At 46.9% G+C, this 17825-nt stretch overlaps 1 protein-coding gene across 6 annotated transcripts in view; it reads right to left on the bottom strand.

The window, feature by feature from the left end:
* The window catches only part of smoc1 (SPARC related modular calcium binding 1), a 628567-nt gene that overhangs the window by 535727 nt on the left and 75015 nt on the right, over positions 1-17825 (bottom strand). For all 6 annotated transcript variants that reach the window (XM_086003604.1, XM_086003599.1, XM_086003600.1 and 3 more), the window contains exon 7: positions 15105-15185. In XM_086003604.1, coding sequence (XP_085859730.1) covers positions 15105-15185 — 81 coding nt within the window. The remainder of the gene's footprint in view (positions 1-15104; positions 15186-17825) is intronic.

Here is a 17825-nt window from a genome sequence, read left to right as displayed (position 1 = left end):
ATGACAGCCAAAAGCCCATTGTGCTGGACATGTGTCAGGCTGACGTGAGTAGAAGATTTGTTGAAGTGAATCAAGAAGGAAATGCCAAACCTGGGTTATAAAAGCTTGCAGCTTTCGGGAGAAGGAAAGACCAGGAGAAGGAAAAAACCAGGAGAAGGAAAAAAACAGGAGAAGGAAAGACCAGGAGAAAGAAAGACCAGGAGAATCAAAGCCACAGTTTTGAGGTCTTGGGACAGAAAGAGTGTGACTAGGGGTCAGTGTGATGAGTTATGATTTGAACAGAGTGAGGATGGAGGGCAGTGACAGAGTTAGCTTTGGTCGGCTAGCAGGGGGGTCAATTTAGAGATCTGGCCGACTTGGCAGGAAGGGAACAGGGGAAGGCCAAGTTTGAAGGCCAAGCCAGGAACCACACGGACTTGCACACCAAACATGGAGGCCAAAGATGAGTGTCAGAGGCTCATGGGAGTGAAATGGAGGCGGTCCTCCAAAGTTCGCCGACCTCAAAATGATGGCCGTGTTGGGGGGAGGGGGAAACGGTGTCATGAACCCCTACTGGCTCCGCACCAATGGAGGGAGAAGCATGTAGGATGGAGTGTTTACAGTTTAAGGAGAAGGTGAGAGGAAAGTAGAGAGCAACAATAACCATGCACTGTGATTGATTGCACTCAGAGGAACTTTTTCCATTTCTCTAAACCTCAATACATTCTCGGAACCGGTACAAAAAAAATAAGATGCTTTCATTTAATAATGTTTAAAAATTGTGTTTGGAACGAAGCATGATCTCTCCTGGGTGCAATGTAACTCAGTACTTCTCAGACCGGCAGCCTCATGTTCATACTATCTTGGCCCCACTCACTCCAAATCTCTCAGCCCCATGCAATACCAGATTTCATCCCTGTAAACACATATTGGTAATTAGCTGAGCCTATCAGAGATCTGTCTGTTACTTATTCTGGAATGAAGGTGTTTGAACGGTTTTTAGTGTTCCAAATGTTATGGAAATTTTTTTTATGCTAGTGAAACTACCGAAGCTCTCCAAAAAAAAAGGATCAGCCTCTCTTCTGCCAAAAGACCATGAGACTGGTTATTGCAGTGGGTTAGCAGACACTCCTTTCACCTCTAAGACCTTGGATCAGATCCAGCTTCGACTGATGGCATGAGAGGAAGTCTCCTCTCCCCACTGACTCTCAAGGTTCTGCATGAAGTGACTGTAGCCAGTCACAACTAAATTCCCAATGGGGGGTGAAAGCATAGCACAAAACTGTCAATAAATCAGCATTAAATTGCCAGTTTCCGTCCCAAGAGGTCACATGGGTGTGTTGCTATTGCGAACACACACTGAACTTGCACTTTATAAACAGTAAGGTTCTGATAAGTATCACAACAAGTTCCTGTTATTACCACTGTTATTGCCAGTTGAAGGAGTGACAATAATAGCGCAATCACTCTATCTCAGTGCTACCAAAATTAACACAGTAAACAATGTTTCACAGTTGCATTGGGAGGGTTCAAGACCTGTGTAAAGAGGTAGGTGATGCACTATCAACAACACCAAAGACTATGAGTTGAACTTATACGAAGTAGGCTTTTATTGGCTAAGAACTGGAGCATGCCTCTGCTAGTGGATCCATCCTAAGAGCTCCCGGGGGAAGGGTGGTGAGTCACCTTTATACCCGGGCTTAGGGGTGGAGCCAGGGGTGGAGACATGCCCGGACCTGTACAGAGTTAACAGTGGTTTACCACAGTAGGTTCTGCTGGTATCTCTCCAGTGACAATATAAACACTGGTGCCACAGGCCACCATTTGTATATTGGCCAGTGCTCAGCAGTTCTGCACTCACTGGCCTGTACCTGCATACCCCAACTACTGGGAGGAGTACAGTGACCAGTTAAACGAAGGCTTTGAACTGTGACGTTGAAGTAATTACATGGACACATTCTATTTTTTGTTCTGATTCCTCTAAAATCCACCCACTATATAAACATAGTGGGGGCGATTTTCAACGGCTCCTTCAGGCGCTAAAGAGCCTCCGAGGTGGCCAAGGTGGGGTCTTGAGCTGAAACTCCGATTAGCCCACACTTAGCGCAGGACACCATCTTGGTAAAGCAGTTGAAGCTTGAATAGCCAGAGGATCGTTAAGCAGCTGATTGCCACTTAAATTGCCTGGTAGCGCTCATTAAGGAGGCTGCACAACATTTTGGTGAATAGTGCTTGATCTGACGCTCGCTCCTAACAGCGACCAGCTGATTGGGAATAAACAAGTCATTGCAGAGGATTTCGAGCACTGCTTTAAAGTTTATCACCTTTTACGTTTCACGTGTTGCTGGAGGTTTGAAGAGGACTTTTAAAACACATTGGGAGACTTTCTAGGGCAGTTCATCAACATTTATTTCAGAAATTCTCTGAGGATTTCACCAAAAGAGTGAGTGCTGGGCTACTCTACCTTATTGGACACCTTATAGGAGTCACCAGGAGGAAAGAAGTGCTTGGTCATTGGCACCTTGCTAGGGGTCCCCATTGGTCTGCAGGTGGAATGGGAGGAGGACTTGCGGCCAGGCAGAGCAACACCAGCTGCTGCAGGAGAGAGGGACAGGAGGGCAAGGTGGACTCCTCCTCCCCCCTGCGGTACAGGACACCCCTCCTCCTCTGGACCTCCTCCACCAGGACCTCCAGTGCCACCTCCAAGAACCTGTGCACCCTTTCCCGCGGTCCCTGAGAAATCGTGAAACATGCCGCTGTGTGCCAGCCAGCCCACTCCACACCGTCAGTATACTGCTCCACGAAAGTTGCTTCTAATCAGCGCTCAAGTGCTAATCCTGCAGGTGTTTTAGCGCCTCCAGGCAACTTCAAATTATAGTAATCAGCAATTAGGACCAAAATTGCAAACTAAAACCAGACTCTCAAACAGGCATGTCTTATTAGCACAGCACCCACTTAGCGCCCGTTTTCACCCTTTCACCAAAATAACCCCCAGTGGGTTCCATTGTATCCAACCTCCCCCCACCTCCCCACCAATAACATTGTAAAGCCACTCAATGAAGTGGAGGGAGGGGGGCTACAATATAAACACAGCATATGTAAAATCAAAAGTAATCACATAACCAAAATTCTGATATGGCAACAGCAGAATCTTGCTTCGATATCATGTTATTTTCTTCCAAGAGACATCCAAGATGGCACAGAGTGATCCCAAACGGAGTGCTTCCAGACAGAGTGCTAAATTGGAAATTTGGAGAGAGTGGGAATTCGGAGCAGAGTGGGAAGGTGGAGAGAGCGAGAGGAGCAGCTGGAGATAAAGGTAGGCCCGAGAGCCCGGAGGGAGTGCGAGCGTCAGAGAGCGAGGTAAGTGACGTCAGCACAAGGGAAGGAGCTGAAGAGAAAAAAAAATAATTGGTGAATAGCTGGTGATTGTTCTTTTTTACGTCTTGAGTTTATTTCTGTTAAGTTACTTAATAATCTATTAAGTAGAGGCATGGCAGGGTACCTGAGTCCCGTGGATTTCAAATCTTGTGCCATGTGGTAACTCCAGGATGCTTCCCGTGTCCTGGACAACCACGTGTGCAGGAAGTGTCGTCAGCTGGAGAAGCTCCAGCTCAAGGTTTTGGAGCTTGAGCAACAGCTGGCATCACTGCGGTGCATCCGTGAGGCTGAGAGCTATGTGGATAACATGTTTCAGGAGGTGATCACCCCGTAGCGTAAGGGTGTGCAGGCAAAGAGGAAATGGGTGACCGCCAGATAGACAAGGAGGACCAGGCATGTGATGCAGGAGTCCCCTGAATGCATCTCACTCTCCAACCAGATAGACAAGGAGGACCAGGCATGTGATGCAGGAGTCCTCTGAGTGCATCTCACTCTCCAACCAGCACTGAATACTGGTGAGGGCGATGCTTCCTCTAGGGAATACAGCCAGAGCCAAGTCCACGGCACCGCGGGTGGCTCAACCGTTATGGGGGGGCGGGGGGGGGGTGGAGGAGGAAGATCGGGAAAGCAATAGTAGTAGGGGATTCGATAGTTAGGGGAACAGACAGGCATTTCTGTGGCCTCAGACGTGATTCTAGGATGGTATGTTGCCTCCCTGATGCCAGGGTCAAAGATGTCACTGAGCGGCTGCAGAACATTCTGAGGGGGGAGGGTGAACAGCCAGAGGTCGGGGTCCATATTGATACCAATGACATAGGTAGAAAGAGGGATGAGGTCCTGCAAGCAGATTTTAGGGAGCTGGGAAAGAGATTAAAAAGCAGGACCTCAAAGGTAGTAATCTTTGGATTACTCCCAGTGCCACAAGCTAGCAAGAATAGAAATAGGAGGATAGAGCAGATAAATGAGTGGCTGGAGAGATGGTGCAGGAGGGAGGGCTTCAGATTCCTGGGGCATTGGGACCAGTTCTGGGGGAGGTGGGACCTGTACAGGCCTGATGGGTTGCACCTCAACAGAGCCGGGACCAATGTCCTCGCTGGTGGGGGGGAGGCGGGGGGGGGGGGGGTTTGCTCGTACTGTTGGGGAGGGTTTAAACTAATTTGGCAGGGGGATGGACACCAGGATGTAGCATTAGAAAAGAGAAACAAAGTGCACAAAGGATTGGGAGAGACAGATAGCACTTGAATAAGAAATACAGGAAACTTTGAGTTATCCGGAGGCGAACCATCCGGCAAGCTGGAGCCACCGGCAAAAATCAGGAGCCATTTTTTATTCTTTTCGTTTCTTTTCTTTGCTTTTTTTTCCCAGTCAAGCACTGCAAGGTCTGTAGCTATAGCAACAGCTTTAGCTACAGACGCTTGCAGCTGCACCCGACTGTTTAGAAGCTGTTGCTAAGCAACAGTGTTTGTTGTCAGATACGGAGATGAGAATCTCCGTATCTTTCAACATTAACTCTGGAGTGTCCGTCAGCTTTGAGGGAACGGCAGCAGCTCGGTCCCGTCGGTGCCGGATAGCACAAAGTTTCCTGTAGTAAGGTATTAGGTGGGGTCAGACTAAGACAGAATACAAGAAGGTCTAAGATAGGTTTACAGTGCATGTGTGTAAACGCACGAAGCGTGGTAAATAAGGTTGGTGAGCTGCAGGCGCAAATAGCCACATGGGAATATGATGTTGTAGCGATAACAGAGACCAGGCTCAAAAAACGACAAGATTGGGTTTTAAATATTCCTGGATATAAGGGCCGCAATTTCGCTGACCGAAACAGGTCTGGGGCGGCCGGAGTCGGTGTCGCGGTCCCAGCCCGCTGCCTACTACAACCCACACTCTCCAAGTGATTTTACATTAATAGGGCTTGTTAAGCCTGCCCTGCGAGGTTCCTGGCCAATTAAAAGGAAGCGGGTCTGATGACGTCATTTGATGACACGTCATCAGCCTGTTTCCTTAAAGGGGCCATGTCCAAATTGATTTTGACAGCTCTGCTCTCAGTGTTCTACAGCATTGAAGTGCTGCAAACACTGACGAGCACCGCAGAAAGGTGCACACCTGCACCCAGGCTCTCCCATGACTCCCTCCATATGCTTATGGAGGGAGTCACAGCACGCAGGGAGGTTCTCTTCCCTTCCCATGGGCAGAAGAGACCTCCCGAGGAGATCAACACAGCCTGGTTGCACATTGCACCGGAGGACACAAGCAGGGATGTCATCAGGAGGACCAGGCTGCAGTGGCACAAGTCTTTCAATGATCTCAGTAGATCACGAAATGTTACTGCCAAGCCACTCAACCTCATCCTGCTGTGCCACTCATCACATCCACATCACTCTGCCTTCCCTACCCTACTCCTGCACGTCCTTACTCACACCAACTTACCTTGCACCTCCACCTATCCCTCTCAATCTACATTATCACATCCCCATCTCACTAGCCACCCCTCACACTCACCCTCATCCTACCAACTAGCATACCAACTAACAACACACAAGGGTAGGCACTTGTGTGGTTCAGCCAAAGTTCATGTGAAGTTTCTGTTAATGTGGTGTCAAACAATGAAACCTTTATTTTCAACACTTTCCTTTCTTGGACAGATTTGTGTGCACCTTTGGAAGTGGCTTAGTGAGTTGTAGAAAAATGGTGAGACAGAAGGGTACCCCCCCCCCACCCCCCACACACACCCCGCAATGGTGATGAGTGTGAAAGGAATGGCTTGGGCATTGTAGGGATACTTTATGGTGTTGGTGTGGGGTGGTGCCAACTTGGCGCATCATGTGGCATCCAGGGTGTACAGTGTCAAGTGAAGTAAATCTGGCCATGGTGAGGCCATTCCTGACATCCCGGGCAGCAATCTGGTCGGGTGCTGATGCCCTGTGTCCTGTGCAGCATCAGTTGATTGCGGAGAAGGCTGGTGTTGTTGTTGCTGCTGGTGTGCCTGGTGATGCTGGTGTTGGGGGTGATCTTGGTGGAATTCTGAGGACCAAGGTGTGGTATTTGAGGGCAATGATGCTGATGGAATAGATGGCAGGTGAGGTTGAGATGATAGAAGCGATCTGCCAATGGTGAGAGAGGTTGTTCCAATGAGGTGACACTGGATAGAGTTGGCTCCAAACACTTGCAAGCTGCAGAAAGCTCAATATTTCTTCCAAATGCAGTAAGCAACAGTTTCTGAGCTTTGAAAGTGAACAGCGGTAACATGGGATCTTTTATACAACTTTGGCAGCTGTCAGATCATGAGATAATTCAATGCTGAATCCACTCACGACATGCTGAGCTGACGTGTTCCCTAAGCAGCAGGTAACCCGTGGGGGAGCATGTAAAATTGAAATGTAGGCTTAAAATAACAGTTAATTGGATGTTAACAACCCATTTAATGATGTGAATTGCCTCCCCCGCCGCTTGGTGTCAGGTCTGTTCAGCGCCGACAGACCCGACACCTGGGAGTCTCGCGTGGAGGCGGGTTGACAGCGGGTTCCCTACCTGCTGTCAATCTCTGAGCGCCGGCAAAATTCAGCTGAAGGTGTTCAGGAAAGATAGGGAAGGGAAGAAAGGAGGTGGGGTGGCAGTACTGGTTAAGGAGAATGTTACAGTGCTGGAGAGAGAGGGGTCAAGGACAGAATCTATTTGGTTAGAGTTGAGAAATAATAGAGGTGTCATTACACTTTTAGGTGTATTCTATGGACCACCAACTAGTGGGAAGGATATTGAGGAGCAAATTCGCAGGGAAATTACAGACAGGTGCAAGAACTATAGACTAGTGATAATGGGGGACTTCAATTATCCTAATATAGACTGGGATAGTAATAGTGTAAAGGGCAGAGAGGAGGAAGAATTTCTGAAGTTTGTTCAGGAAAACTTTCTTGATCAGTACGTTTCCGGCCCAATGAGGAAGGAGGCATTGCTGGGCCTGGTTCTGGGGATTGAGGTGGGTCAAATGGAGCAAGTGTCAGTAGGGTAACTGTTAGGGAACAGTCATCATAGCATCAAGGTTTAGATTAGCTATGGAAAAGGACAGGGAGCAATCTAGAGTAAAAGTACTATGGGGGGGGCAGCGGGCGTGATCGGTGGCGGGTCGGGTGGGAAAGTGTTTTTTTTTGACAGAAGGAAGGGACCCCGCTGTCAACCCACCACCACACACCTTTACCAAATGTTGGGTCTGTCAGTGCGGAGCAGACCCGACACGCAGGGGAGGCAACTGAAATCATTAGTGGCTTGTTTACAGCCACTTAACAATGCTTTTTTCCCAGCTTTTTGATTTTGACAGGTCGCCCACCGGTTTCCTGCTGTGCCTAGACCTCGTCAGTGAAGCTGAGGCGGGAGGTCACTTGCCATTGTTTCAGCTGATGAGTTGGCAGCTTCAAATGTCAAGTCAAAGCTCCCAGCTGATTCAGATATCTTCTGTAAGCCACTTGCTTCTCAAAACTGCATTTCCACTACAGATTTTGAATGCTGCAAGTCTTTACACAAGTCTCCATCCAGTCTGACCTCATTACCACTCCCACCATTGACAGATAATTTCTGTCATCTCTACTTCACCTGCCATCTATTCCATCAGCATCTTGGTCCTCAGAATCCCACCATCAGCCCCAACACCAGCAGCAGCAGGCACAACAACATCAACAACAATAACATCAGCCTTCTCTGCAATCACCTGATGCTGCACAGGACACAGGGCATCAGCACCTGACCACATTGCTGCCGGGACGTCAAGGATGGCCTCACCATGGTCAGATTTACTTCACTTGATGCTGTACACCCTGGCTGCCACATGATGCGCCATGTTGGCACCACCCCACACCAACACCATAAAGCATCTCTACAATGCCCAAGCCCTTCCTTTCACACTCATCACACTTGCGGGGGCTACTGTTATGTCTCACCATTCACTGCAACTCACTAAGCCACTTCCAAAGGTGCACACAAATCTGTCCAATAATGCAAAGTGTTGAAAATAAATGTTTCAATGTTTGACAGCACATTCACATGAACATTGTATAAAACACCCAAGTGTCTACCCTTGTGTGTTGTTAGTTGGTATGATTGCACTAGGATAAGGGTGAATGTGAGGGGTGGCTAGTGAGATGGGGAATAATGTAGATAGAGAGGGATGGGTGGAGGTGCAAGGTAAGCTGGTGTGAGTAAGGATGTGCAGGAGTAGGGTAGGGAAGGCAGAGTGATGTGGATGTGATGAGTGACACAGCAGGGTGAGGTTCAGTGTGGCTTTGTAGTAATGTTTCGTGATCTACTGAGATCACTGAAAGGTTTGTGCCACTGCAGCCTGGTCCTTCTGACAACATCCCTGCTTGTGTCCTCCTGTGCAATGTGCAGCCAGGCTGCGTTGACCTCCTGGGGAGATCTCTTCCGCCTTTTGGAAGGGAAGAGGACCTCCCTGCGTGCTGTGACTCCCTCCATAAGCATATGGAGGGAGTCATGGGAGAGCCTGGGTGCAACCGTCCATCTTTGTGCCGTGCTTGTCAGTGTTTGCAGCATCTCAATGCTGTAGAACACTGGCAGCACAAATGTCAAAATAAATTTGGCCATGGCCCCTTTAAGGAAACCAGCTGATGACGCGTCATCAAATGACATCATCAGATCCGCGTCCTTCAATTGGCCAGCAAGCATGCTGGGTGGGCTTAACAAGCCCAATTAGGGGAAATTCATTCTACAGTAGGGGCTGGAGCTGGCGGATAGGCCGGGAGCCGCCACCGACCTCGCCCGCCACGGCCCCGCTGAGGTTGGTAGAATCCAGCTTTAATTGGAGAAAGGCAAATGTCAGTGGGTTGAGAACGGATCTGGCCCTGATAAATTGGAATCAAAGACTGGCAGGCAAAACTGTAATCAAACAATGGGCTGCCTTTAAAGAGGAGATGGTTCGGGTACAGTCGAGCTATATTCCCACGAGGGGGACAGGTAAGGCAGGTAAAGTCAGAGCTCCCTGGATGATGAAAGAGATAGAGAGTAAGATGCAGCAGAAAAAGGGGGCGTATCACAGATGTCAGGTTGAGAATACAAGTGAGAATCAGGCTGAATATAGAAAGTTCAGAGGGGAAGTGAAAAAGATGATAAGGCGGCAAAGCAAGAGTATGAGAATAAATTGGCAGCTAACATATAACGAAGTTCAAAAGTCTTCTATAGGCATAGAAATAGAAAATGGATAGTAAGAGGAGGGGTGGGGCCGATTAGGGACCAAAAAGGAGGAGACCTAGGCATGGAGGTAGAGGGCATGGCTGGGGTTCTAAATGAGTACTTTGCATCTGTCTTCACCAAGGAAGAAGATGCTGCCAAAGTCATGGTGAAAGACGAGGTAGTGGAGATACTGGATGAAATAAAAATTGATGAAGAGGAGGTACTAGAAAGGCTGTCTGTACTTAAAGTTGATAAGTCACCAGGAACGGGTGGGATGCATCCTAGGGTGCTGGGGGAAGTTAAGGAGGAAATTGCAGAGGTACTGGCCATAATCTTCCACACCTCATTAGGTATGGGGGTGGTGCCAGAAGACTGGGGAATTGCAAATGTTACACCTTTGTTCATAAAAGGGTGTAAAGATAAACCCAGCAACTACAGGCCAGTCAGTTTGACCTCGGTAGTGGGGAATCTTTTAGAAACGATAATCCGGGACAAAATCAACAGTCACTTGGACAAGTGTGATTTAATTAATGAAAGCCAGCACAGATTTGTTAAAAGCAAATCGTGTTTAACTAACTTGATCGAGTTTTTTGATGAGGTAACAGAGAGGGTTGACGTGGTGTACATGGACTTCCAAAAGGCGTTTGATAAAAGTGCCACATAATAGGCTTGCCAGCAAAGTTGAAGCTCATGGAATAAACGGGACAGTGGCAGCATGGATATGAAATTGGCGAAGTGACAGGAAAGAGAGAGTAGTGGTGAACGGTTGTTTTTCGGACTGGGGGACGGTACACAGTGGTGTTCCCCAGAGGTCGGTACTAGGACCACTGCTTTTCTTGATATACATTAATGACTTGGACTTGGGTGTACAGGGCACAATTTCAAAATTAGCAGATGAAACAAAACGTTGAAGTATAGTGAACAATAGAAGGATAGTGATAGATTTCAAGAATACATAGACAGGCTGGTGAAATAGGCGGACACATGCCATATGAAATTTAATGCAGAAAAGTGCAAAATGATACATTTTGGTAGGAAGAATGAGGAGAGGCAATATAAACTAAAGGGTACAATCCTAAAGGGGGTGCATGAACAGAGAGACCTGGGGGTATATGTGCACAAATCGTTGAAGGTGGCAGGACAGGTTGAGAAAGCTGTTAAAAAAGCACACAGGATCCTGGGCTTCATAAATAGAGGTATAGAGTACAAAAGCAAGGAAGTTATGATGAACCTTTATAAAACAACTGGAGTATTGTGTCCAATTCTGGGCACCATGCTTTAGGAAGGATGTGAAGGCCTTAGAGAGGATGTGGAAAAGATTTACGAGAATGATTCCAGGGATGAGGGACTTCAGTTACATGGATAGACTGGAGAAGCTGGGGTTGCTCTTCTTAGAGCAGAGAATGTTGAGAGGAGATTTGATAGAGGTGTTTAAAATCATGAGGTGTCTGGGCAGAGTAGATAGAGGGAAACTGTTCCCACTGGCGGAAGGGTCGAGAACCAGAGGACACAGATTTAAGGTGATTGGCAAAAGGACCAAAGGTGACATGAGGAAAAACTTTTTTACGCAGCGAGTGGTCAAGATCTGGAATGCACTGCCTGAAAGGGTGGTGGATCACGGCTTTCAAAAGGGAATTGGATAAGTACCTGGAGGGAAAAAAATTGCATGCCTACGGGGAAAGGGCAGAGGAATGAGACTAGCTGAAGTGCTCTTGCAGAGAGCCAGCACCGGCGCAACGGGCTGAATGGCCTTCTTCTGTGCTGTAACCATTCTAAGATGCAGGATATGCAATAACATATCTAAGAAATTAATCAGTCACTTTATCATACAGTTGGCGGTTTGGTAAAGGACTGTAAGGTAAAGATACTGCATTTATATAATGCCTTGTCACGTCAAAATGCCTTCAAGCACTTTCACATAATGATTTTCTGTTGGGATGCAGTTAATGCTGCTATGGTGCATTGGCTATTGCCATGGTGCAGTGACTGTTGCCATGGTGCAGTGGCTGTCGCCGTGGTATATTGAATGTTGCCGTAGTGCAGTGAATATTGTCATGATGCAATGGCTGTTGCCATGGTGAAGTGGTTGTCGCCACAGTGCAGTGGCTATCGCCGCGCTGCCGTTGCTGTCGTCGCGGTACCGTGACTGTCACCGCGGTACTGTCGCGATGGAGCAGTGACTGTCGCTATGGTGCAGTGACACTTGTCATGGTGCAGTGACTGTTGCTATGGTGCAGTGACACTTGTCATGGTGCAGTGACTGTTGCTATGGTGCAGTGACTGCTGCTATGGTACTAAAATGTTTTTAGCAGAAATTGAAAAAAAATCTATAAACTCATTCCTCAACACCAAGTCACTGGCCTATCTGCACAGTGTCAGCAGACGTGAGCATTCCGTCCGAACCCTGGGAATTAGAGCACTGAAATACATGGCACAGGGCTTTGCAGCCTCAGTGGTTTTGGCACCTGAAGCTTGAACATTCTGACTTTGATGGGTTTCTGTACTTTCCAATAAAGCTTTCTCTTTATATACAGCCTCAATCCACCTGTGAGCAGCCTTCTTGAATTACCAGATTGACCCCTTCTGCAGCAAATCCCACTTCAGCACAAGACTGCTCCTAATACAGGTCCATTTCCATTCACTGCAATATATAGACATTTTTGTCAGCCATGGCTCAGTGGTAGCACGCTTGACTCTGAGTCAGAAGTTTGTGGGTTCAAGTCCTGCTCCAGAGAGCTGACCACATAATCTAAGCTGACACTCCAGTGCAGTGCTAAGGGAGAGCTGCACTGTCGGAGGTGCCGTCTTTCGGATGAGACATTAAACCGAGGCCCCATCTGCTCTCTCAGGTGGACGTAAAAGATCCCATGGCACTATTCAAAGAAGAAATGGGGAGATTGGCCAGTGTCCTGGCCAATATTTATCCCTCAACCAACATCACTAAAACAGATTATCTGGTCATTATCACATTGCTGTTTGTGGGACCTTGCTGTGCGCAAATTGGCTGCCTGTTTCATTTATAATGCAGCATAGCCTTGCATAGAGTGCCGTCACATAAAAGCCACCCAACCTGTTATGGCAGAATTTTATTCCCTATCGAAGGATTATCTTTAAAATGGTGTAACTCAAAGATTTACAGCCCGCAAACTCTGCTGATCTTTTCATTCATTAAGCAAAGGTGACTTGATAGGAATTGCTTTACACAGGCATAGTTCATCCATGGTTCTTAAGGGAGGGCTAAGAACATTATGAACAGGAGTAGGCCACTCAACCCCTCGAGCCTGCTCCACCAGTCAGTAAGATCATGGCTCATCTTTCCCTCAACTCCATTTACCCACCTTTGCTCCATATCCCTTGATACCCTTACATAAGAACATAAGACGTAGGAGCAGGAGGAGGTCATTTGGCCCCTTGAGCCTGCTCCGCCATTCAATAAGATCATGGCTGATCTGATCTTGGCCTCAACTGCATTTTCCTGCACTATCCCCATAACCCTTGATACCCTTACCTAACAAAAATCTACCTATCTCAGTCTTGAAAGCTCCAATTGTCCCAGCATCCACAGCCTTTGGAGGGAGGCAGTTCCAGATTTCTACTACCGTTTGTATGAAAAAGTGCTCCTGAATGGTCTAGCTCTAATTTTAAGATTATGTCCCCTTGTTCTTGATTCCCCCCACCAGAGGAACTAGTTTCTCTGTATCTACCCTATTGAATCCGTTTATCATTTTAAACACCTCGATCAGATCACCCCTCAATCTTCTAAACCCGAGGGAATACAAGCCTAGCTTATGCAACCTATCCTCATAATTTAACCCAAGCCCCACTATCATTCTGGTGCATCTGCACTGTACCCCCTACAAGGACAGTATACCCTTCCTGAGATGTGGTGCCCAGAACTGAACGCAGTTCTCCCGATGGGGTCTGACCAAGCCTCTGTACAACTGAAGCATCACTTCCTCTCCTTTGTATTCGAGTACCTTCTGCCAAGCCCCAAACCAGACAGAGGTCAGGGCAGGGCTCACCTTGGTGCTGTGATCCTCACTTTGCTGCTAAAAAGTTCCTTCAAAACCGTTAATAACTAATAACGCCTCCACTTCATAAAAAACAGGGGTGGAATATGAAATTATATTTGAAAATCACAACTTTGGTATCCAGCTTGCATTTTAGGAATCTGGGGATAGCTCACTCAAACTGGACTGTCTGGTCTGAAGCAGGATAGGTGGTTTCCCCAGTTAAAGCAGCAAAGGAAGGCCACATATTTGAAACAGGTGAGCACAGAAGAAGAAACCTTCACAGGACAGTAACTACATGAAGAGAGCAGCAACTTCAAAGCAAGTGAAATAACGAGTTGCTCAGCTTCCAGTCTCCTTTAAAGCCCTGGGCTCACATTGCTTCTTTATGTTACTTTTAGAACGTGCAAATTGTAGTAACTTCTGCAAAAACATTTATTTTGGCATTTACTACTTTTACAAACTAGTGACATCGTGCCCCACCAATCTGAAGAGGTTCCACCTGGCCCCGATTTTAACTCCAGATGGATTTCCCGCTCAGGCCTGAGTTAAAATTACAGTCGGGTCTCAATGATGTCATCAGGCCGCAACATGCATATGTAAAGAAGGACCCCGTTGGCTCTGGGCACGTGTCTTTGCCGCCTGCTCAGGAGAGCCGGTTAGAATTGCAGATGTTGGGATCATTCAGACAGGTAAGAGCCAGGGCGATTTTAACTGCCCACCCGCCAGGTTTCTGCTGAGCGGGTAGGGTTAAAATCGCTCCAGTGTCAGCAAATTAGTCAACAGAGCCAGAAATGTGTCAAAACATTCTGTATAGGGAGACTTCCACATGTATTCCATAAAAATGTTATGCAGTGTTTCTCTGGATGGGATAAAAATACAAGCCAATTCCATTTATCAGTGATCCTGGCAACAAAAAAGGCTCCTCTTGCTCCCATCTTCAGTTGACAAGTTGGAAAAAATGACAATAATGTCCCAGTTTCTTTACTTGGTTGCCACTGACAGCAACCCCAGCTGTGACAATCTCATTCAGACAGCTTACGGAACGGCTGATCCTGGTCCAGTTAGTTGGGGTGGTCTTGGATCGGGAGGAAGTAGAGAGAGCTTCATGACATGTGCAGCTGTCCTCTACCTAACCGAAAGTGCTTGATCCCCATTACAGTGAGTTTGCTCTCAGTACGGATTCTGCACTCTCCAATCATTTCCTGGTCCAAACTTGTGTTAAGAACAGAAAATGCTGGAAACACTCAGCAGGTCAGGCAGCATCTCTGGAGAAGCCTGATTCTGATGAAAGATCATCGGCCTGAAACGTTAACTCTGTTTCTCTCTCCACAGACGCTACTTGACCGGCTGAGTGTTTCCAGCATTTTCTGTTTCTCGTTCAGATTTTCAGCCCCCGCAGTATTTCGCTTTTGTTAAATTGTGTTAAGAACAATTTGTTGCTCTCATAAGCAAGTTCTTTTTTTTTGCTTCACTCTACAGGCTGTGATGGCTTGCTAGAATTGGCTGAGTGTGACGCCTAACAGATTTTACTGCACACTTTTTGAGAAGACTGTTATTTACCTAGAATCCTCATGCTGGAGCCATTCTGCTTGGAATCTTTACTAACCAGCTGCTTTATCCAAAGAGTCGGTGCTGTAATTTCTGAAACAGAAAAGAAAAAGAACACCTTTCATTTATCAAACTGCACTGCTGTCCCTGAAATTCAGCTTATATTTACACCTTTTAAATTACCTACCCTCAGAATTTTAAAAAGTGATTCATCTTTTAATCATCGTCAAACGTGGCATACTTTCCATTAGATCACTAAGAAATAGAACTTGCTGGTAATTACCTGCAGATTCATTCTCAATAAGCTTGCCATTCTGATGCCACACTGGTTACCCAGAATGTTGAAGCCAATTGCTGACTTGGCTGAGCTCCGATGTATTAGCACATAGCAGGCAGTCAAACGTGGGAGCTTCTGTACGCTCAATACTATACTGGGTCGAGCACTTAGAACTGAATGTGTGAAGAACTAGATCTCTAATGTGCTGCATTCCTTAGGTGAGGTTTAGCAATAAATTGGGATAACCAACACATTAAGTATAAGAATGATTTGGGGAGAACTGGTTCAGGATCATCCACTGAATTATTGTCCCTAAATCCTTTTAATGGGAGTGAGCAGTGTGCAATTTGGTCCACTGAAATTCTATGCTTGGTTAAGACATGGTGTTAACCATAATCCCTCAATCCATTAAATTACTGTGTTAATAAAGTTTAACTAAGACTGCTGTAGAGTGTAAACTTTGTTATTCTAATAGCCTTTTACAAAACTGATCCTCAGCACATAAAGAAAATGGTTTATTTAATTCCACCCAAAGCTAGTCCCCATATCGATAGACAAATGGAGACCACGCAGCACTCTCGTTTACTTTGCCTGCTCCTGCCACTCAACTCAAACTCTGTAAGGAATTTCCATTAGTAAAAGGTAGGGAATTGATTCTGTGGGTTTCCATTTAAGTTAAACAGCTAGTAATTCCTACAGCACTTGGACTCTGCGTTGGTACTCCAAAGTTACCCTGTTTTATAATAGAGACTGAGGGAGTATCCCAACAGTCAGTGAATTTATATTAGGGACTGAGGGAGTATCCCAACAGTCAGTGAATTTATAATACAGAGACTGAGGGAGTATCCCAACAGTCAGTGAATTTATATTAGGGATTGAGGGAGTATCCCAACAGTCAGTGACTTTATAATACAGAGACTGAGGGAGTATTGTTGAGTCTGTGTTTCCAAATGTAGTTATGCTGAATAACTGGACACAGACTACAGAAATAATTAAACAGGTCTTTAGTAATTGAGGGTCAGGGCTGAACTGGAATACACTTTGCTCCACAGGGTTTATATACCGGTGTGGTCACCACCGGTACTACAATGTACAGGAGCCATCAAAAAGTAGTCCATCACCTTAAGGTGTCCTCTTAAGGTGGTACAGGTTACATACACTACAAGTATCCCAACAGTCAGTGATTTTATATTAGGGACTGAGGGAGTATCCCAACAGTCAGTGATTTTATATTAGGGACTGAGGGAGTATCCCAACAGTCAGTGAATTTATATTACAGAGACTGAAGGAGTATCCCAACAGTCAGTGAATTTATATTAGGGACTGAGGGAGTATCCCAACAGTCAGTGATTTTATATTAGGGACTGAGGGAGTATCCCAACTGTTAGTGACTTTATATTAGGGACTGAGGGAGTATCCCAACAGTCTGTGGCCTAGGTATTGGATAAGGCCCAAAAACGGGTGCGGGGATTGTGCTGCGCTACCAACCTGCGTGGAGGACTGCAGGCAGCATGCAAACTTTGTGCTGCCTGCTGATTAGCATGATTGTATCACTCAGCCCAGCGCTGAATGCGCTACTGAGTGGCTGAACGCTCAGCAGAGGCCCAAGATTGTGTAAGGCTTGCTCCAATTAAAGCTAGCCTGCGCTACTTAAAGGCAATCTGCACTTCATAAAGGGGATGTGACTTCTGCCTGCAACAGGTGATTCAAGTGGCTGGGAAGACAACAAAGCTGTAATGATAGCACAATAGGGGAGAGAGTATGCACCTAGGTTCTCCGATGCAGCACTGGAGGCCTTGATCCAGTAGCTCAACTCCAGGAGAAAGGTCCTCTTTCCACAGGGGGCCGGGAGGCCCTGCAGGCAACAGACCAGAATGCAGTGGGAGCAGATAGCCACTGTGGTAAATGCGAGCAGTGTAGCCCCGAGGACCTGGACTCAGTGCAGGAAGAAGTTTAATGATCTCACACGAGCGGTCAAGGTCAGTGAATTCATCTTCAGATGCCATATCCCACTATCTGCACCACTAGCCTCACACACTGCTCAGTGCACCACGCCACAATCACTCACCTACCAACAATCTCTACCAAACACGACTCACACCTCACATTCATAGCTTCACCTCACCCGCACACACTTACCATGGCAGCAAGCCTCACACCCACATCTTACAGCTTGAACACACTGTCAGCTATTCAACCACGACAGCCACATCACCCAAACACATTGCATCACACTCACTGACACACTTCCCTTTCTCTTGCAGGAAAAGGTGGCGCATAACCAGTGCCAGCAGAACTTAACTGGCGGGGGGAGGGGGTGGCAGGCTCGCCTGCATGACCTCACCCCCTTAGAGGAGACGGTGCTGGCCATTCTTGGCAGGGGCATGGCTGAGCCTGTGGCCAGCGGTGCGCCTGAAAGAATACAAGATGCTGGTATCTTCATATGTTATCCTCCT

The sequence above is a fragment of the Somniosus microcephalus genome, chromosome 12 (assembly GCF_052327205.1).
Source record: "Somniosus microcephalus isolate GS21.2 chromosome 12, FLI_Smic_1.0, whole genome shotgun sequence".
In the NCBI taxonomy this organism is placed as follows: domain Eukaryota; kingdom Metazoa; phylum Chordata; class Chondrichthyes; order Squaliformes; family Somniosidae; genus Somniosus; species Somniosus microcephalus.
The sequence above is the reverse complement of the archived record's forward strand: the minus strand, read 5'-3'. Positions and strand labels throughout refer to the sequence as shown.